Source organism: Cavia porcellus, unplaced genomic scaffold, assembly GCF_034190915.1.
Source record: "Cavia porcellus strain 051 isolate PalLab524CR breed Dunkin Hartley unplaced genomic scaffold, mCavPor4.1 scaffold_27, whole genome shotgun sequence".
Classification (NCBI taxonomy): Eukaryota; Metazoa; Chordata; class Mammalia; order Rodentia; family Caviidae; genus Cavia; species Cavia porcellus.
In genome coordinates this window covers 19,817,579-19,839,920 of record NW_026947510.1, presented here as the reverse complement: position 1 = coordinate 19,839,920, position 22,342 = coordinate 19,817,579, and the positions used below count along the sequence as shown (strand labels likewise).

At 46.0% G+C, this 22,342-nt stretch overlaps 1 protein-coding gene across 3 annotated transcripts in view; it reads right to left on the bottom strand.

Moving 5' to 3' along the window:
• Positions 1-995: 995 nt before the first annotated feature.
• Tamm41 (TAM41 mitochondrial translocator assembly and maintenance homolog) overlaps positions 996-22,342 on the bottom strand; it is a 42,718-nt gene continuing 21,371 nt past the window's right edge. For 2 of the 3 annotated variants that reach the window (XM_003462728.5, XM_023561921.2), the window contains exons 6-8: positions 10,015-10,180; positions 8,603-8,665; positions 996-1,130 (exon numbers count right to left, since the gene is read on the bottom strand). In XM_003462728.5, the coding sequence (XP_003462776.1) occupies positions 1,057-1,130; positions 8,603-8,665; positions 10,015-10,180 (303 nt within the window). In that variant the 3' untranslated portion in view covers positions 996-1,056. The remainder of the gene's footprint in view (positions 1,131-8,602; positions 8,666-10,014; positions 10,181-22,342) is intronic. The other variant, XM_013144498.3, reaches the window with a different exon arrangement.

The following is a 22,342-nucleotide window of genomic DNA, read 5'->3' as shown; positions in this document are numbered from 1 at the left end:
GCAAAACTACTCTCAAAGTCTATGGGACTTGGCCACAGTCCCGTGGCTAGTCAGTGGTCCCATTTGCCCACATTCCCCCCACCCGAGGCTTATTGCCTAGGACATCGTGTCTGCCTACCCACTCCAACACACTGCCTTCGGCCCAGGTCAGTGGTTTGGTTGCTGCAGTTAAATCCTCCAGTATCCGACAGAAATGGGCGCCATTTAGAAACAGGCAGAGGGTGCTGGTGAAACGCCTGCCACCTCTTGCCTCTTCATGTGAGATGTCTGTGCGTGCCACCAGAGGTGCCCAGCTTGCCAGGGAGTGACGGTTTACCACTGGAGACACACACTTCCTTCTCAGCCTATCTGTGTGATGGCAGATCCACTGCTGATGGAAGAGTGGCTTTTGAATGGTGGAAGAGCACTTAAGAAGTGAGTACAAAGGCGTGGTGTGAAGGTGCCAGAGATCCTGAGCACCTGCACTGAGCACCAAGCCATGGAGACACAGCTGTAAGAAGATGAGAACCTGAGGTGCGACTGGACCCGGACACAGCGCACACGGTGGCTGCGGGGGCCTCCTAACCCTCCCTGGGTTTCTGCCTGGGTGTCCACTGTAGCTGAGCAGCCCAGCCCCGTCCTCAGGCAGCTTCCCGGCTCAGGGGTGGACATCCCTTTCTGAGCCCAGGAAGGCAAAGGCTGCTGGAAGTTTCCCGGCTGGTCTAGGAGCTTCTGAAGAGACTCCCCCCTCTCTCTCCCGGGCGTGCTTCAGAAGTCCCTGCCGTGTGGTGGTGCACAGCTGTAATCCCAGCACTCAGGAGGCCGAGGCAGGTGGATCATTATGAGTTCAAGGTCAGCCTTGGCTACACAGTAAGTTCAAGACCATTGTGGACTACATAGTAAGAACCTGTCTGAAGAAACCAAACAATAAATAATAAAAATAAAATAAAATCAATATTATACAGACCATATTCTCTTCAAATTCAAGCAAGAGGTCAAAGTAACAAACACTGCTCTGTCAAAAAAGATCAAACACTTTATTCATCAACCATAATATATACATATATAAAAGTCAAATCAGGTTTTCCTCAGCCATCCTTTCCACATTTTGCGCAGTTTTAGTGAACTATAAATCATTGATTTCTTCAAGCCTAAAAGAGAAAAGAAAAGAGGGTGAGGTTTGGCAGGTGCGGGGTGGGCATGTCGCTGAGTTGGTGACATTTCCATCACAGGCTGTCTTTGGGGTGCAGTGATGGGCTGGCTGGGGGTCACGTGACTGATATGGGGCCAGGTTCTGACATGGGGATGTGACATTGATGCCGAAAGTGCCTGAGTCCTTGGGATAAGCGCCTTTGTCCTGCTTGTGTAGGGACAGAGGTGGAACAGCCTCTCTATGGCAGATGCTGTGTTCTGCCCACTGGTGCTCCCTGCCTTGCCACCCGTGCCATCATGAACGCTGCATCTCCACTCCCGTTAAGATGGGATCCCTCGAGGCCCAGCTCAGTCTGGAGCCCGCCACCTCACCTGTCCTGCCTGGACTGCAAGCCCCTGAGAAAGTGACCTGACCCCACTCCTCCCTGCATTGCTGTCTCCTAGGACAGCACCCAGTGGCACCCAGCAGCAGAGCAAATGTTCTGACATCTGGATGGAAGGAGCCCCTTCCAACAGCTGGCTCTGGCACCTTCTCTGCATCACTAGCACAGGGTGCAATCAGAGGGAGGGGCTCTGGGGGCTCAGGAAAGGTGTCGAATAGGTGGGGCAGATGAGACATACAACAAATTCCACTTGTGGCAGTGGTTAGGACAGCATCCTCAGTGTGTCAGTGTGAAACCCTGACTGCACTTGGCTCTCTGCTCAAGCCTGGGAAAAGCACATGACTCAGACAGGCTCGCTCCAGAGGCCTCTTGGAAGAGTGGCCCTGTCACTGGAAGTGCTCATTTTATCCCCGGAGTCTCCCTGATAAAACTGTGAATGCAGAGGTGGGAATGGATTTGTAATGTGCTGTTTGTTTATTTTTTGTGAAAGGTCTTACTATGCAGTTTAGTCTGACCTTTAGCCCATGTGTAGTCCAGGCTGGTCTCGAACTCACGGTGACCCTCTTGCCTCAGCCCTGAGTGCTGGGCAGCATGCACCAGCACACCCGGCCATGAGGTGCTTTTAAAATCACACCTGGAGCTAACCAGAAGCCTGACCATAACTTAGCACTGCAGTGCAGGGTTCAACTCGGCACCCCCGGTGCTCAGTCACACCTCAAGCCAGAGGTGACACTGAGTGACACTGAGTCCCAGTGACATGGTGACACTGAGTCCCAGGCTCCAGAAAGGGCCGTCAATCCAGGTCAATCCATAGTGCATGTAGCACAGCGCCCCATGGAGCCCACTCCTCAACACAAACTGCCTCCAGCACCCAGAGCAGTGAGGTGCTCTGCAGGAAGGAGCACTGGGGCAAGCGTCCCCACCCGGGGTTCAGACCCTGCTGGCACCCCACATTTGTGGTAGTGCGCCTCCCCTTCTCTGGGCCCCACTTCCCTATCCTGTGAACTATTCAGAGTTCTTTATCAAGATGTCTGAAGCCAGGCCAGGGCATCAGGTGAACTGAGTGGATCGCAGGAAGCTGCTGGCTGTGTGAGGGCCAAGGTGCCTGCACAGCTCACGGGGGTCCCTGATCTGCCAGGCACTAAGAGCTCACAGAGCAGAAGGGTCTTTCCTGCCTTGATGGCCTAATTTTAACAAAGGCAAGGTCTCTGACTTGGTGAATCTGAAATACATAAACATTTTCTAAACAGAACACAGAAAACTAGAAACCAAGAACAAAATGGATAAACATGGAATTGTGTGCATGAAGAACCTGGTGAAATGAAAAGCTTCTCTCATCACAGGTACTACTGAAAGAATAACAACCCCCAAGTGGCGGTTTTTGTGTTCCATGTTTCCCAAGAAGCAGTGCTGATCCCGTGTGTGTGTGTGTGTGTGTGTGTGTGTGTGTGTGTGTGTGTAACTCAGCACAGGCTAGGTACACACAAGGCCTGGAGTTCCCTCCCCAGCAAGAGAGAAAAAGCAAAAACAACTTAATAGAAAAATGAGTCAAAATCAAATCAGACACTTCTCCACAGAGGACATCCAAATAAACACATAAAAGTTTCCTTGTTTATCAGGAAATTAAGATTAAAACCTCAAGATGAGGCCAGCATTCAGCCGCCCAAGCCCTGAGAGGCAAAGGTCACAAAGCACTCAGTCTTGCAGGGCGCTGCTGCACGTGAGCTCGGCTCGTGAGGTTCTGCATGCACATGCGTACATGCACCTGTGACAGCTACAGAAACAGTAGCGCTTCCTGCAGGCAGGCGCACTGGGTGCTTGCACAGACCCCGTGTGAGGACGGCCTGGCCCCTTGCTGGGATACAGCAAGGCCCCAATGGTGCCCCTTGCTGGGATACAGCGAGGGGCAGGAGACACAGTGCAGACCGAGAGGAAGTGGAGAACAGATGGGCTCGTGTGCACCAGCAGGGGTGCCAGCACGGACCTCAAGAGGCCTCTGCTCTCAGAGCGGCGGGTCCACAGGTCCTATGTTAAGCTTGCTTTTCCTTTCTAGAAAAAGGATGGTCATTTAGGAATTGAACACTCCCTGGAACCCCTATCAGCCACTTCTGCGGGAAGACAGCCTGAGGAGAGAGAAGCTGCACTCTGACTGCCTTCTCACCATTGCCACCACCATCACCACTTCCCCAGGCCACACTAAGAGGCACGGCTGTGACTCAGCAGTGACAGGTGCCTGCCCAAACCGATCTTCAGAGAGCTCTGAGGGCCCCCAAGCACTCTTCACTTAATTTCCAACAGAGTCCTGCATCTCACACTAAGGCTCCTCCGGGACAGAAGGCCAACTTACTTTAGGACGCCCAGGCTCGTTGATAAATACATCACCAGAAAAATCTTTGACATTAACAGGAAGGTAAGAAAATCAAGGCGTGTTAGCCATAAGAACTCAGACAGGATGGCGAGGATCTATTCTGCCAGGCTTCAGGTCAGGGTGAGGAGGCTCAGCTGAGGCAGAACTGGGCCTTTTTAGCACAAGACAAGACCTGTCTGGGTGATTCAGCCGAGTCCTTTGAAGTCAGAGAGTAAACAGGTGTCTTTCCCCAGAGTTAACTCTGATTGGCTAGAACATGAGGTAGGGAAAAACAAAGATTTCAAAACCTGGACTCTTCACCCCCCACCATTCCCACGCCAGGGCCTGGGGTCAAGTCTGGCCCCTCCTCCCCTCCCCACCCTCCCAATCCCACTGGGACCCTCTCTACACATCCAGGTGAAGCAAGCCCTCGTGATCCCTGCAGCCCCTCTGTACCTCGGTTCATGGTCACTGCTGCCCCACTTCGTGTGTGTCCCCCAGCAGCACATTACACCTCTCTCCAGTTGGACAAGGAACTTCTTAAAAGCTTAGGAAGTGACAGTGTGCTTGGCTGGCCTTTTGTGACTGGCCTGAGAGGTGACACATGGCACCTGCTGCCACCATGAGGGTGCCAAGGTAGGTGCCAGGATACAGTAGCTCTGGCTGCCCCAAGCATGAGCTTCGGCATCCAACCTGCTACCAGATGAGAACCACACGATGCTATCTTGGGCTGAGACCTTGAAGGAACTCCCAGGCCAAAGCAGAAGAGCACAGCATGTGGCTCTGGAAACACTTCTGCAGTCTATTTCTGCACTCTTATTCAAACACGGGCACATCTGATGGCCAGGGTATTTCAAGGGAACTAATCAAGACAGAGTAGACTGCTTGAGAACACACTGTGGGTTTTCCAACACCATTTACCAGGATGCATATATAATCTGCTGAGCTGGGACTGATGCCTGGGTCCTATCTTTGCTGGGAGCAAAGTGAGGCTCATCCAAGTTCAGGATGCACATGTAGGCCCCGGGTGCATACACTTGAGGCCACGCGGGAAACAGACCCTTTCTCCTGCTATGTGTAAGAAGTTGTGCTGGAAGGAGGGTGATGGCTACAGTGGAACAAAATAAAACCAAGCCAGGTGGTGCATGCCCGTAATCCCAGCACTCAGGAGGCTGAGGCAGAGGGTTGCCGTGAGTTTGAGGCCAGCCTGGGTCACCCAGTGAGTTCCAAGTCAGCCTCGATTGCACAGTGAGACCCTGTCTCAAGAAACAACAAAATGAAACCAGGTGTGCCCTGGAGTCCTCATCCTTGGCTAAACACCTGAGGAACTGGAAGACCTCGGGGAAAAGGGCCTAGTGAAGGTGAGGCAGAACAAGGCTCCGGCCACAGAGATGGGGCTGGAGGACAGCAGGAACCTCCCAGGAAAATGCCGCTCAGAATGACCACTCCGCACTGTGGTGGTGCGCCTATTCTAGCTGGGGATGGCGGAAGGTGCCAGAGGCAGGCGGGTGCAAAGGAGACGCTGGGACACCTCCGATTACCTCCCTGAAGCACCTGCTTCTAGATGTCCTAAGGTGTGATTCTTGCCCTGAAGGGGCAGGGTAATTAGCCCTATGAAACTAGAACTCAGGAAAAGGAGGGAACCTGCCTCACAGTTCCCAGTGGTTCAATTCTGGTGCGGGCGCTGGTCTCTGCCCTGGCACGGTGCTTGGCAGTCTGCACCCCAGCCTTGACTACCGCAGCTGAACAGGCCAAGGGCCCGCCGACTCTGGCCCCTCGAGTCTCAGGCGGCACAGTGTGGCACGGACTGCAGCTGCGGGGACCCGCTGCCCTCTGCTGGAGGAGAGTGACTCGGGGAGGAGGACAAAGTCTGTTTCCCCGTGGAGACATTGAGAGCTGCGTGATGAGGATGATGATAATGGAGCTTTCGAGTCTCATTAGTGAAAAGTTCCAGCTTATAAAAAGGACAGAACCTACAACACATTCCCTCCGAACACACAGCCAGCTCCAACAGCCAAGCTCACAGGCGGTCCTGTGTTACCCACACCTTGCCACCTCCCTCCTTCTATTCAGAAGCAACTCTCAGGCATCGCATCATTTCATCAGCAACAGTTATTGTATAATTGTCTATCTTTGTAAGAAAAGAGTTTTTAAAGAAAAACACCATAAGAACACTATCATCACAACTAAAAACAGGATAATAATGCTAATAATTCTGTATAAGATGGAAAGCTAAGAATCAAGAAAACGTCACCCGGGGAGGACCAAGGGGGTGGCAACGTGCAAGACCAAAGCGGCCGGCCAGCCTGGGTCTGAGCAGACTGCACACCTCACTGCAGATGGTCAGGGAAGCAGGGGCAGAGGAGAGGGGGGTCATGGGACTGCAGGGGCAGGGCATGTGCCTGCGTGGAGGGCAGGCTTCACAGCCACAGATCTGTCAGAAGCGCTGCTAAGTATCTGCTGCATCTTTCCCAAATCCAGGAGGGTGACCCTGTGTCGCGTTCCCAGGAGGCTGCAACCCCGAGGCCACAGGTTCCAGCAGAATGATCACGCCCTATTTCAGGCCCACAATGCCAATTTCTACTGACACACTTTTCTCCTTCCACATTCGGAGCCTCTGGAAGACAAGGAGGTGCTGCATTCCCTTCTGCACCCTGAGGAACTTGGACCTGAAGGCAGTCAAGAGGTGATTCTGTGGGGAAGACTGAACTGAAGGGCCGCCCAGTGCCTGGGAGCATAGGGAGCAGGGAGAAAGAGCGTTCTCAGACACCGCGTGGGGACGGTGGGGAGCAGGGCTGCAGGGGAGGGCCGTGTGGCTCTGCGTGCAGAGGCAGGTACTTACTGAGCAACAGCAGGCCGGGAAAGCGAAGGAATGAAACAAGAGCGAACAAAACAGCTGAAGTCAGAGCCAGGACACCAGGGGCTGGGCCCGGGGCTTGGCGGCGAGCACCACCCAGCGTGTGCCAGACCTGGGTTCCATCCCCCGCATGGAGGGTGTGCGGGCAGGGAATCAGATAGAATCAACAGAAGCATTTGGAAACTAAAGTTAGAAAAACCTCCCAGAAAGCAGAGCAAAAAACCAAAGAGATATCAGACAGGAGACAACAGAAAGAAAGCCCAAGGAGTTTCAGAAAGAAAACAGAGAAAATAGATGGAATGAGATTAAAGAATAAAGGAAGTCAGGCATTGTGGCACACATCTATGATCTCAGTGCTCGCGAGGCTGAAGCGGGAGGATCTCTGTGAGCTTGAGGCCAGCCTGAGATATCTAGTAAGTTCAAGGCCAGCTGGAGTTACCGAGACTCTGTCTCAAAAAAATAAAAAAAAAATACAACAAAAATTTTTTTGTGCAGTATTCTTATATGCTAAGTTTCCAAACTGCAAGAGTAAGCTAGGCATGGTGGTACACATCTGTAATTCCAGCGTCGGGAGGCTGAGGTGAAAGGATCATTGTGAGTTCTAGGCCAGTCTGGGCTACATAGTGAGTTCAAGGCCAGCCTGGATTACACAGTGAGACCGTCTCATCCTCCCCTCTGGAAAAAAAAAAAAAGCAAAGTGAAAGGGCTCTGATTGTCCAGTAACACAGATAAAATCAGGAAGCAAGGCACGTCACTGAGACTGTAGAGCTCTCGGGGAAAACCAAGACCAAATTTCTTGAAAGAAAACACAAGAGATTAAGACTCAGAATTGCTGTGGACTTCAACAGTAGTACTAAAGGTAAGAGGATATTGCAGCAATGATTTCAGAATGTATGGGAGAATGATCTGTCAGACTGATCTGTCCTGACAATTCAGGATCAACTGTGTGAGAGCAGAGAATGGAGATGTTCAGACATACAGGTCTCTAAATTCATATCTGATGTGGACACTTTCAGGGAATTCCTGGGTCGTGTGCTTTCCCAAATGACAGCCTGCACCAATCAAATGACAGAAGCCCAGCACGGTGCCACATTACTGGGATCCCAGCCATTCCGGAGGCTGAAGCAGGAGGATCGCAAGCTTTGAGCCCAGCCTGAGCAATTTAGCAAGACCGTATCTCAAAATAAAATATAAAGAGCTGGGGATGTCGCTCAGTGGTAGAGTGTTTACCCAGCCTATGCAAGACTCTGGTTCAATCTCCAGTATTGCAAAAAACAAAACCGGGGAGTTAGGATGACAATATTCCCTACAGGGATGGAGAAGTAGGCCAATGGCCCAGAATGATGTTAAAACTCTGAAGTGAACTTGGCCGAAGCTCTGAGACAGACTCAATGGGTGGGCTGCAAGCCAGGCAGAGGAGTGGATTCTTTTTTTTTTTTGCAGTACCAGGGATCGAACTCATGACCTTGTGCTTGCCAGGCAGGCACTTATTCCACTGAGCTAAATCCCCAGCCCCAGAGGAGTGGATTCTAATCCCATGACGATCAGCAACAGATGGACCCAGGGGGCTTTGGAGAAATGGCAGAACAAACACAAATAACTCTCAAGGGCTGCTGGCAGCTATCCAGGTGTGTATGGTGGGACAGGTACTGCTGTCTTTCCATCTTTCCATGTATGTGTGATGCTGTTAAAAACAAAATACAGGGGGAGCCTGCACAGCAGGAGCTCTTTAGCTGCTCCCAAACATGACCTTGCATCTTAAGCCCCGGGTGACACTGTCGTGATGGCTGTGTGCACATCACTGAGATACCTTGCTGTACGGCTGTGAGCGACATGGGCCATGCTCCAGGGTGACAGAGCTGTGGCCCCACACACAGCTCTTACCTGCAGTAAAGATGCCTTTGGCGCTCTGTCTTATACAAGAAGGTCGCACAATCGCTGAGAGCCCTAAGGGGAAGAACCAAAAGGGGCCGTGAGACTAAAGCTGATGGTAGCCATGGGAACTGTCTAGGACTCCAGTGGAGGTCCATGCCCTGCCATGGAGGGACACAGAGAGCAGCAGGCTGAGGCCAGGACACTGGGGTGACCACTTATGAGTGGCCATGCTCAAGGCCTAGGCCACCTCACCTCACCTTACCCAAGAGGGGTCATTTTAGGGATTTAAATCTGCTCCTGCTTCTCAGTCCCTACATGGGATGAGATAAAAGTCAAATGCTCTGATCTAGGAAAAAGAAGTTCACTTTGAAAACATATGGAGGAGACACTTCAAAGAGGAGCAATAGGACAGGTCTTGCAGTCCCTCAAGAAGACAGTATTGGCTGGGTGTGGTGGTGTACACCTGTCATTCCAGCACTTAGGAGGCTGAGACAGAAGGGTTACCCCAAGTTTGAGACCAGCCTGACTACACAGCAAGACCCTGTCTCAAAACCAACCAGCCAGCTAACCCACCCAACCCACCCAGCAGTGATGCACTGTTGCCAGGGGCAGGTTAGGACACACACCAGGACACACACCCTGGGGAGCTCACAGATGGTCACTGGATGCCAGCAGGAGGGTGGCCAAGTCACTCCCAACTTCCTAATGATTTACTCACAGGGAAGTGGGGCCTGCAGCACAGGACTCGGCGACCAGTGTCTGAAATGCTCCAGGGGGAGCTGGCTGGTAACAGCTGTGCTCCCTGAGGTCATGAGCATTGACAATGCCATAATGTCCTTCCTGCCTGGATTACCATGGGGAGCAGACACAGCTTTGAAGGGACTCCTAGCAGTTACACTCCCAGATTTAGAAGAAGCCCTGTTTCTCCCTTGAAGGTGATTTAGGACCTGGAATCTAAAAAAAGTTATTTCTACCACCTGACTTTGAGGCTATTAGTTTTTGTTTTTGTTTTTTAAGGCAAGGTTTTTACCACGTATCCCAGGCTGGTCTTGAATTTACAGCACTTCTCCTGCTTCAGCCTCCTGAGTGCTGAGATAATTTTTTTTTTTTTTTGGTCTTTTTGAGACACAGTTTTGCACGCAGTTCAGGCTGGCCTTAAACTCACTTTGTAGCTCAGACTGGCCTGAAACTCACAGCAATCCTCCTGCCTCAGCCTCCTGAGTGCTGCTATTACAGGCCACCACCCCTGAAAAGCCTTTTACTTCAAACAAGTGAAAAGTGCAATTTGGAAATCCACAAGCTGTTAGTAATTTTCTTTTTCCCAGAGGCAATTTCTCAACAACTCGCTAGCCCAGAAAGAGCAAATAGTGGTCTCAGTTAGAAAGAGGCAGCTCCAAGCTCTTGAGGCATCCCAGCCATACCTAGGCGTACCACATCACCGCAGTCTGGGTCATGTGCCACCTGCAGCAGTGTCTCCTCCACGTCCCTGTTCTTCCCAGGGGGGTCCATGATGCGGTTTATTTGTTGCTGTAAGGTTTTGGGCAGTGTCATGAGCTGAGTAAACTGTCCTTCTGGGCTTTTATCTATCTGAGAGAAAAAAAAAACCAGACAACATATTTTATATATATACATGATTTATATTTTATAAATATCCAGGCACCCGACCTCTATTTAAAGTCACACAAGTCTCATGTTGTGGGACTGTTGGGCAGACAAACATAATAGGTGTTTTCCCCTGGTGAAAAATAAAACAAAATGAAAATCACACAGTCACAGGTGCCACACCCATGCTGGAAGCCTCCCCTTTCTTCTTTCTGGAAATCAAACTCACGACCTTACGCTTACCAGGCAGGTGCTTATGTTGCTGAGCTATATCCCTAACCCATCCTCCCCTTTTTGAAACCAAGTAAATCACTCGCTTTCAGACCCCTGGCATGAAGCATGTACTCAGACAGATCAAGACTCGGGATCTGGGTCAATACAACCTCGCTGTCATTGCTCGCGCAGTGGGAATGGGTTACACACGCCATTCCACTGCCAGTGCATTTGAAACACCTTGTGCTGCTAAAGGATAAATACAGAAATAAAATGTCTATCAAGCCACGCATTTGATTTTACCTGGAAACCACTGAGTCAAAAGTCAGCAATACAGGTGAAACCAGAATGTTTTCCTTAATATAAATTTTAAAAAAACAGAAAAATTCCATGTTGGGTATAGTGGCAAACACCTGTAATCCCAGCACTCAGGAGGCTGAGGCAGGAGGATCACCACAAATTCAAGGCCAGTGTGGGCTACACAGTGAGTCTGAGGCCAGCCTAAACTATACTGAGACCTAAGAAAAATCTACACAAACATTGCCTGACTGCCAGCTACATACTCAGCATGCATGACAGCTCACTACACTACTCTCTGGGTAAATACGTATCTTTTTTTCCCCCACTGAAACAGGATCTCACAGTATAGCTCAGGCTGGCCTTGAACTCATTATGTAACCCAGGCTGACCTTGAACTCACAGCAATCCTCCTGCGTTAGTCTCCCCGGTGCTGGAATTACAGGTGTGCACCACCAACCTGACATTGTTTTATACTCTTTTAACAAGTATTTAAGGTTTTAACTGCAAATATGAACTGTAAGAAACCTGGGCATGGTGGCACTTAAGAGGCTGAGGCAGCAGGATCACCTTGAGTTTAAGGCCAGCCTGGGTTACATAATTTAAGGACAGCCTGAACTACTAGGGAGACTCGGTCTCAAAAAATAAAATGAAAAAAATCAGAAAAAAATTGAACAAATAAATATATGAAATTTTAGAACTAGACTTTTCCAGGTATGACCAACTTTCTTAATAATCAGAACTCACTGTATCACTTTTTTTTTTTGGTACCGGGGGATCCAACTCACGATTTCATGCTTGCCAGGCAGATGCTTATACCACTGAGCTAAATCCCCAGCCCTGTATCACTTTTTTAAAAAATTCAGTATTTATTAAGTATGTACTATCAAAGCCTGAGTTTTCTAGCTTTGCCTACAAATCTATGCAAAGAAGAAAATGCCATTATTAGTGCCTCCAATAAAGGCAGAACGGTGTTTTTAATCTAGATATTCAATATTCATCATTAGAATGGTTCTAAACTCACAGGCTTTCAGCCTCTACTTAGCTTTGGCTCCACAGAGGACAGAAGTAAGTTTCTGGTCATTTCCATAGAATATCCTAGAAATGACAGATTTTTGTTTTGGGGCCACGTGTTACCACAGCTCAAAAGAATCATACATTTAAGTTATGCTTTACTTATCAAAGTTTCAGGAACTTTAGAGATGCCAAAGTGGCTTCAATGACTGGAGGAATTAAAAATCAGTACTTGCACTGATTATTCAGGAAAAGAATGCTAGAATTTTACAAGTGTCTTAGGTGATTTTTTTTTTTTTAAACTCAGGACCTTGCGCTCGCCAGGCAGGTGCTTATGCCACTGAGCTACATCCGCGGCCCAGGTGACATGTTTAAATAAATTGCTGAGTCTGTCTTACTGTCCCTACTTTCAAATTTCCACTGAACAAGAAGGCAAAAGCATGCGATCAAATTATAAAAGTTGAGCTGCACTTTAGAAGCAGAATGGGAACCAGTACACACAGCGTGGCCATGTTTCCATGTGAGGTCACGCAGGCCCTGCCTCAGGGACAGAAAGCTGTCCAGCAGCTATCGGGGCAGCTGGGGATGACAGTGGGCCTCGTTTCTTCACGGGGTGATGGGATGTTCTAGGATTAGATGGGGTGGTAGCTGCACAACTCTGTGAATATATAAAGAGCAGTGAATTTTATGTTAGGTGAATAATATACCAATAAAGCTAGTGCTTTATTTATTTTTGGTTTTTTGAGCAGGGTCTTGCTAAGTAATCTAGGCTGCCCTTGAACTCACAGTGAGCCTCCTGCCTCAGGCTCTTAAGTGCTGGGATAATGTGTGCACCACTATGCCTGGCTATTAAAGCTATTTTAAAGCTACTTAAAAACTATTTTAAAAAAGCAGATAGAGTCCTATGGTATGGATGCTGTGGCTTGCAACTCAGATCTGCACTTTAGGATGGGAGTTCTCATTCTGCTAGCTTCTGGGCAGAGTCCTTCTCTGAAATGCCCTCAGCCAGCAGCTGGAAAGGACAGGGTCACCAAAGCCCGGCCTTTCTACCTGAGCTGGGACAACTCCCCAGTGCCACTTCTGAATAGAGGAGGTCTTTGTTGCAGATCTTTCCAATCCTGCTCTTCCAGAATCAGCACCAGGAGCCTGAGCAGCCAGAGGCAGACGTTAGGACCACGCAGTGCACCCAACTGGCAGCTCTGATGTTGGCATCTGCAGACTTAGAGCATGGTGGGGGCATGGCAGCTCATTCTGTCACCTCCACTAAGGGGTCAAGAGGCAGTGGGCATCTGCATCACCCTCCATACCATGGGCAGGCCTCCACCTGTCTGATGGGGTGGACAGGAAGGCACCGAGTTCCCCTGAAGGAGAAGCAGTCCAGCGCTCACCTGCTTACATACCTAGAGCTTTCACCTTGGGACTCCTATGACTGCGGGAGCCAACTCCTACAGTGATCTTACCCTCTTCTCCTCTCCTCCCCCGCTGCTTCTGCTTTTCTAGAGAACTTCAATGTGAGGGTTGCAGCACATAGCACCCCGTAGTAGCGCATATAGTGTAACACTAGTTTTGTCATAAAGGAGCTGACACATGGATCTACCAGACCGACGTCTATTATTTAGAATATTTCTGTTGGTGAGTTATTAATTTTACTTTTATGAGTTTTATTATATTAAACAATGACTACTTAGGGGACAAATCACAAAAATAAAGTGTTGAATTTTTCATATTTATTGTTTATAAAAAAGTATCAAAATTGTCATACTGATTTCTGGCATACAAAGTCTAAAAAAGAGCAACATAAATAAATTCTTATATGAACCACAATGAAAATACCAATAGCACTTTACAAAAAACTACAGTCGACCCTTGATTTATGAGCTCCATTTGTTCTAGAGGGCTGGTTGTAACTCAAGTAGGCCGTGAGTCGAGATTATTTTTCCCACGAAAAATAACAAAAATACCCAAATTGCATTCTGAACCTCCCAGAGCAACCCTTAAGCAACCTTTTCATAATAAAAGAGTTGTATAATGTGTGTGATTTATCACAAATACCAGTAATTTTCTTAGCGCATTCACCAAAAAGTTGTAAGATGTACCTAGTACCAAGACAACAATTTCATATGTACTTATAGTTCAAGTTGATACCTTTGGCTTGCAGGATGGAGGATGAAGTGGAAGGTGGTTACTGTTTAGGAGGAGAGTGCCCTCCCATAAGAGCACCAGGAACCTCTGGCATCCTTTCTCTCCCTGGGAGTCTGCAGCCCACTAGGACCTGCTTCTGGCTCACCTCTCAACCTTTTCAGAATTAAACACTGGGCTAAAGTTGTCTGCGTCTGTCTATTCTTGTAACACCATTCTTTCAATTGTGATTGCTTTCTTTACCTCCTTTCCTTCTGCAGGTACTTTTCTAGCTTTTGGGGACCATTTTGATAGCAGTAACCATAGCAATTACATGAAGCACTGACCAAAATCACATCTACAACCATGTGCATCTGAGTCTTATGAAGGCTTACACATACTGTTCTGGCACAGTGAGTGTTTGCAACTGCACAAGTGGCTGGCATTTGGGTGGTACCCTAAGATTCCGATCATATCCCAGGTTGCTCACATGTAAGGCCAGTTATAACTCGAGGGCCCACTGTACTCTTTACGTCGATCATCACACCTAAGGCAGTCTCCACACACCACAACAGCAGTTCCATACCCACGTATCACTCACACTGACAGCACGTGTGTTTCGCTTTATTGGACTTTTTGTAGGATGCATTTGATATCTCAGTGTCTTGCTATTCTACCAGGAGGTTCTTCTATTATGCAGTGTTTAGTTACCAGGAATATAAAATATTAATAAAGTGTTAAATTCTTACTATGTATTGTGCATTTAAAATAGGCATAACATTTTACATCAGCTGGGTACCTGCTTACAAACCTAAAAGATAATACCAGAAATAAATTCCTATATGAACTACAGTGAAAATACCAACAGAACTCTGCAACAGAAACAAGCTTTGCTTCCACTAGCACACCCACAGCAGTCTTCACAGACGACAACCGTGTGCTCCATACAAAAGCACTGGCTGAACTGACAGCACGTGTTTGGTTTTCCTATCCTTTCTTGTAGGGCTCGGTTGACATCTTTTTGTTTTCCTGTTGATGTAGGAGGTCTTTGGGATGTTGCACCTGTCAGCTCACCAGTGAGCTTCATAATTGTTTGCAGAGTTTCTTGGGCAGAAACATTTGGTTCTCCCTTTGCTGTAAATGATGTCATGTGAGGTCCAGTCCCAATCCTCTAGGAAACTTTCTTCATGGTATTTTGCATTTTGTTATTTTCTTCATAAATTGTCAAAGTATTTATACCACATGTTTAGAATTAAGTAAAACACAAACCTTGGCCAATGCTTTGTGTTTCAAATGACATCATAGCTGCTGCACAACACATCAACATCTCCTCTGTGAATTGTCTCTTCACTCTCCTGGTGGTTTCTATTGCTGTGCAAAAGCTTTTTAACAAGATGAGATCCCAGTTGTTCTTTGTGATAGTTCCTGTGTGATCAGGATCTGTTCATAAAATCTTTACCCACACCAATGTTTTCAAGAATTCTACCTGTCCTATCTTCCAGCAGACTTGATGTTATTGTTTTAATACATAGATCTGATTCATTTCGACTTTAGTGTAGTGCATCGTGAAAGATAAAGGTGCAATTTTAATCTTCAACATGTGCAAAGCCAGTTTTTCCAGCACCATTTACTAAAGAGGCTACCTTTCTTCCAGTAAATATGTTTAGCACCTTTGTCAAAGATAAGATGGCTGAGAATGTCTGGAGTTGATTCTGCATCTTCTCTGTTCCATTGATCAGAGTCTGTTTTTTTTTTTGTCAGTACCATGATTTTTTTATTAATTTTTTTATCACAGTAGCTTTGAAGCATAATTTCAAGTCTGGAATTGTGATGCCTGCTGTTTGGCCTTTGTTGCCCAGGACTGCCGTTGCTATTCTAAGTCTCTTCTGGATCTAAATGAATTTTAACATCGTTTTCTTTAACTCTGTAAGATATGCTGTTAGAATTTTGATCAGAATTGCATTAAATCTGTGTAACAATTTTGGAGGTATGGCCATTTTCACTATATTGGTTCTTCCTACCCAAAAGCAAGCGATATTTTTCCTTCTCTAATATCTTCTTCAACTTTTCTTTTTGGAGTACTGTAGTTTTCAAGGTAGAGGTATTTTACTTCCTTCGTTAGATTGAATCCTAGGTATTTCATTTTTTTGGATGCTGTTGTGAAAGGTGTTGTTCCCCTAATTGCTCTCTCAGTGAATTTGCTGTTTGTGTATCAGAAGGATATTGACTTCTAAGTGTTGACCATGTATCCATGAATGGCACTGAAGTTGCTTATTAAATCTAGAAGTCTTTTGGTGGATTTTTTGGGATCTTATAAGTAGAGAATCACGTCATTTGCGAGTAATGATATGTAACTTCTTCCTTTTCTGTCATTATTCTTTTTTATTTCTTTCTCTTGTCTAATTACTCTGGCTAAAGTTTCTAGAACTATATTGAATAAAACTGATGACAGTGGACATTCTTGACTTGTGCCTGATTTTAGAGTGAAAGCTTTCAGTTTTTGACCATTTAGTATGATGTTGGCTGTTGGTTTGTCATAGATGGCCTTTATCAGGTTGCGGTATTCCAAGTTTTTATCATGAATGGGTGCTTGACTTTGTCAAAAGTATTTCTGCATCTATTGAGATCATCATATGCTTTTTCTTTTGGGGCTCTGTTAATATGGTGCATTACATTTATTGATTTAGTATGTTGAACCACCCCTGCATTCCTGGAATGACTCCAACTTGCTCAGGTAGAATCTTTGATGATTTGCTGCATTCTGTTTGCCAGTATATTATTAAGGATGCTTACATCTATGTTCATTAGGGAGACTGGCTTGTAATTCTCTTTCTTAGTTGGGTCCTTCTCTGGTTTTGGTATCAGGGTAATGCTTGCTTCCAGGAATGAGTTTGGAAGTACTGCTTCCCTTTCAATTTAATTAAAAAGTTTGAAAAGTAATGGTATTAGGTCTTCTCTAAATTGCTTGTAGAATAAGTAGTGAATTCTTTATCAGGGCTTGGGCTTTTCTTTGTTGGTAGGTTTTTAATTATACTTCAATTTCATTGATTGATATTGATTTATTTAGGATTTTTATATCTTCTTGATTCAGCTTTGGTAATTCATGTGTCATGGCTTATGTCTGTGGCTCCTAGGTCTCATGACTTGCATTGTGCATTTATGATTGGTTCATTGTCTTGCTCTTGGATTGATGGTGTCAGTGCTACACCCACCTAGAGGTTGAGTCAGGATACAATGTAACGGCAGGAAGAAGGTGTATCTTTTTCTCTTGTTGGTTTCTGCCTTGCTGTTTGCAGCCGCCATGAACTGTGGCCCTGCCACACCACCCTCCTTGAAGCCAACTGAGTATGGACTGAAACCTCCAAAAACTGTAGGAAATAAACCTTTCCTTTCCAACTTGGTGCATCAGGTATTTTGTCTCAGTGATGAGTAAAAAGTAACTAAGACAATATGTATCTAGGAATCTTTCCATTTCTTCTGCATTTTCCATCTGATTAGAATACAAGTTCTTGAGGTAGGTATAGATGATCTTCTGGATTTCTGTGATTGTGATTTTGCCCTCTTTATTCCTAACTGCAAGGATCTGAGTCTTCTCTTTCCATTTTTTTTCTATTAAGGTTAGCTAAGGGTTTGTCAATTTTATTTAATCTTTCAAAGAATGCACTCTTTCATTCATTGAATCTTTGTATTATTTTTTAGTCTCCATTATGTTAATTTCTGCTCTGGTCTTCATAATTTCCTCCCTCCTATAAGCTTTTGATTTAGCCTGCTCTTCCTTTTCGAGAAGTTTGAGGTTAAACATTAAGTTATTTATTTTTGCTGTTTTCCTGGTAAGGGTATTTACTGCTACAAATTTCCCACTTAAGACTGCTTTCATTGTGTCCCACAAGTTCTGATATATTGTATGGTCATTATCATTTACTTGTAAAAACTGTCTAATTTCTTCTTTAATTTCATCTGTGACTCACTGGTTATTCCTTAGGGTGCTATTTAATTTCCATGTTTATCAAAGTCTTGTGGTTTTCTTGGCATGGATTTCCAATTTCATTGCGTTGTGGTCTGATAGTATGTATGGGATAATTTCAATTCCTATGCATTTACTTAAGCATGTTTCATGAGCCAGGATATAGTCTGTTTTGGAGAGTGTCCTGTGTGCAGCTGAGCAGAATATGTATTCTGACGTTGTGGGGTGGAACACTCTGTACACATCCATTAAGTCCATTTGTTCACAAGTTTGATCCAATTCTTTTATTTCTTGGAGATGAGAAGTTATTGCTTGCTTGGCCTAGTCCCCGGTTCTTTGGCACTGTGCCACAGTATTTTCTGTGACCCTTAGTTAATCTCAGTCATGGAATACCAGGGCCAACAGCTGTTTAGAATAATTATGTCAATTTTGGCCATAGTGGTACCAAAAGCATCAATCACAGCATAGAAAAACAACAAACTGAGCTAACACTTAATTTGCAACCTTTAACCGTATGAACTAGATTTTTGATTACATAACAAGATGGTAAAACAAACCAGATGCAACGTGTAAGTCTGTAATGTGTCAATTTTGTCCTCGAGGGTTCAAATTTAAAATGGATTAAGGAGAAAACAGAGGAGTGGAAGAAGAGAAAGAGATTAGAAGTAAGGTTGGAGAACAAAAGGGCATCACACCAGTTGTAGAAACTGGTGCAGAAGACTGAAAGAAAAGAGAAATGGAAGAGACAAAAGAAAGAACAGAACAGAACCACACCCACAAAGAGGTTAGGAACCACTTTCACACTCATAAAAACAATGAGACAAAGGAAAAAAAAAAAAAAGAAAAAGAAACAGTCTATTTCCAGGATTTTCTCTGAGTTCACAAGTATACAACCAAATCATGCTGATCTATCCCAGCAAGACAGCAGTTGCTTTCGGGCAGAGTAGTGGATAATGTCAGCAAGACTGTCCTGAGACCAGATTCACCGGGCTCGCTGCAGTCCAAGCAATTTCCATGGGTCTGCGCCCAGCTGGAGGGACCAGATGAAGATGGGAGCAGTTCTGGTCTATCACCTTCTTTCTTGAAGTTTTCTTTTTACTTTTCCTGTGGGCTTCAATTTACATTTCAGATTCTTCCTGGGTCCAGGGGACCCACTTCTTTTCTTCTTGTCTTCCTCGTGATGCTATATTCCAGTGTTTGGATGGTGACTCTCAGAGAGGCTGTTTTCTCTGCTGCTTACCGCTCTACCATATTCCCAGAAGTCTGGCAAGTTATTTCAGATTGATTCTTTTCTAGAGCTTCATTCATTTGCCTTGTTATTACCATTTTAGAGAGGCCAGGTGGGTAGTATTCAGATTGTCCCATTTCACTGCCTCCTGGGTTTTCCTTTGGTGAACTGATGTCTGGGGTTGCATTCTAAGTGTCTTACCATTTTTTATTTTAATTTCTGTGTTCATGCTTGTAAATTGCCTATGCTAAGCTGCTTTATTGCTAGTGTTTAGAACCTTTATGGAGTGACTACTACTCAGAGGTGTCTTCCAGGTATAGCTGGCTTTTGGGTTTTGAGTCTATTGCAAGACCCTACCTCTTCAGTTTACTGGGGATAAGAAGTTGTTGCCTACTTAGCACAGCCCCTGGCTCTTTGGTACTGGCCTATAGCACTTTTTATGACACTTGGGGAATCTCAGTCTTGGTATACCAAGAATAACTGGTTAGAACACTTATGTTATCTTGGCTAAAGTGGTATAATCAGAGTAACATTAGCATCAAACACAGCCTATAAAATGACAAACTGTGGTAAGTATTGATTTGCCATGTTTAACCGTATGAATTAGATTTGTGGTTATATAACAATATGAAAAAGGAACCACAAAATTTTATGCAATACAGCAAATTTATCCTCAGGGGAGGAAATGTAAAAGGGATTAGGGGAAAAATAGAGAAATAGAAAAGGAAGAGATTAGGAGCAAGGCTAGAGGACAAAGGAAGATCACACCAACTTTGGGAAACTGGTGCAGAAGACAGGAGAGAAAGAAAGAAGGAAGAATTAAAAGGAAGAGCAGAACAGAATAACAACTACAAAGAAACTAGAATCTGGGGCTGGGGGTGTAGCTCAACAGTGCAGTTTCTGCATGGCAAGTGCAAGGTTCTGAGTTCAATTCTTAATACCAAAAAAAAAAAAAAAAAAGAAGAAGAAGAAACTAGCACCATGTTCATACTCATATAAAAACAAGGTTAAACAATGGAGGAGAAAAACATGAGGAAAAGAAAAAAAGTCCACTTTCAGTTTTGTCTCTGTTGTTGCTGGTAGACAAACTGTGGATACAGAGTCAAGATCTGTGTTGATTTATCCCAGTGGCAGTTTTCCGGCAGCACAGTGGATAGTCTCAGTGAGCCTGCACCTTTATTTCCCTCGCAGTTCAGGCTGGTTTCTGGATGTGAGGCTAAGACCAGGCCTGTTCAGCCTGCAGCCGTCAGTGCACCTTCGTTGGGCTGGGCGCTGCTAGATGGACTCAGCAGTGGTTCTGAGATCTGAGCTTAGCTGGCCTTCTCCAAGATGGTTCCTGGTCAACTGTGCTCTCATGGGGGGTGATCGAGCCTTCAGCACTCACCACCAGCTGGTCCAGTCCTTCAACTCCACTGTTCCCTTGTTCCACTTGTTGCTACTGCTGTGTCTCCCCATGGAGCTTTCTGGAGTTGACAGCAGCCACCGTGTGTCCACAGGTTTCAACTGCTCCTTCTACAAAGTGAGCCCCAATTCTGCTGGCTACCTTCTCTTTCTTCTTCATTAAACTTCTTCTCTTTGCTCTTCCTTGGGCTTCAATTTTTACTTCAGATCCTTCCTGGGTTCAGAGGACCCACTTTCCCCCATCTTCTCTTCGTCTCATTGCTACATTCCTAAGTCTGGATGGCAACTCTCAAAGAGGCTCTGTCTCTGTTGCTTACATTCTGCCATCTTCCCAGAAGTCAAGAAAACTTTTTTAAAACAAATTCTGAAGTGCCATGGGTCTATGGGACCCTCTGTGATAATCAAGCAAACGTACACAAGACCAGTTCAATGGAGCATAATGTGTGTAAAAATCCTGTTTTGTCACTTTTGCAAAAATGTACACATCTTACTGTTTATTATATCAAGTGGATAAACACATAGATTGCTTCCTGTATCCCTCAGGGAAAGGTACTGAGATGCATAGTTGGCTACTATTACATGAAAGTAGAAATTTACAGTAGAAAAGCAAGGGATGGGTCCTCTGGATGCAGTGTTATGTTCTTCAGGCTACGTGGTCCTTACAGAAACTACGTCGTGGTCACAATACAACAGTGCAGCACCACACACTCAGGCAAGGAGAGATGTGGTTAGTCTAGAAGCAGGGCCAGAGGACATGCATACACTGGGGTCTAGTCCTAGTGACCAAGGTGCTTTTTCCCACTCTGCTTAGTTGGGAGTGTTCTGCTCACATTCACGTGGGACAGACACCAGCATGCCTTAGGGTCTGTCCTGGGCAGCTCTGTGACATGACAATGGAAGGGAACTGGGCTGTGTGGACCTCTCGTTGGTTTACTACATCACTGACTTGACCTCAGCAGCTATCCTGTTGGTCTGCTGCGTCACTGACACAATATTAGTGATAGCTGGTGAGCACCAAGGTGCAGGACACTGAAGCCATTTGTGGGAGACAATCATGAGAGAGATCATGACATTTAAGGAGCCTTCCTCAAGTACTTAGGTATCCAGGGATTGGGACCATGGAGGGGTGTCCCCTCCATCCTGCATCTCATGTCTGCATCATGAAGGAAGAAGACCAGGAGTTCTGTGGTTCTGTGGGCAGCACACACTGCATGCCCAGAAAGAACACTAAGATCCATTTATCAAGTGAGATGAAAGGACTTGACCCACCTTTCCTGCTGTGTGGGTGGTGTTATAGTTTGTGTCTAGGTGGCCCCTCAAGTCTCATGCAGTCATGGAGGTGGCTGAATTTAGCATTTGTGATTGGTTCGTTGTCTACTGCTGGGACTGGTGGTGTGAGTGCTGCACCCACCAAGGGATGAAGCCAGCACACACTATAAGTGAGGGAATAGGCATGTTTTTTGCTCTTTTGTCCTTTTGCTCTTACTGTTTGCAGCTGCATCGAATAGTTGTCCCTCAGCCACATCATACTGCCTTGCAGCCAGCTGAGTATGAACTGAAACCTCCAAAAACTGTAAACTAAATAAACTTGTCTTTCCTTAGTTTTGGGCATCAGATATTTTGTCTCAGCAATGAGAGAAAAGTAACCAAGATAGTCGGGAAGCAGACTTCGGTGACAGTGCCCACTCCAGGGCAGAGCAGTGTGTGGGGTGATAGCAGGCTCAGATCACCATATCTGGTAGCAAAGGGGTGCCAGCATTCTGTGTTGGCCCACAATGTAGTGGGCACCACCTGCAAATCTTTGACTGAGCAATCAAGATACAGAGGCAGCAGCCTGGTGATGAAATCCTCTATAAACAATGGGTTATGTCCATCCTAAGATGATGCCTGTCAGTCACATCCTACTGTGTCC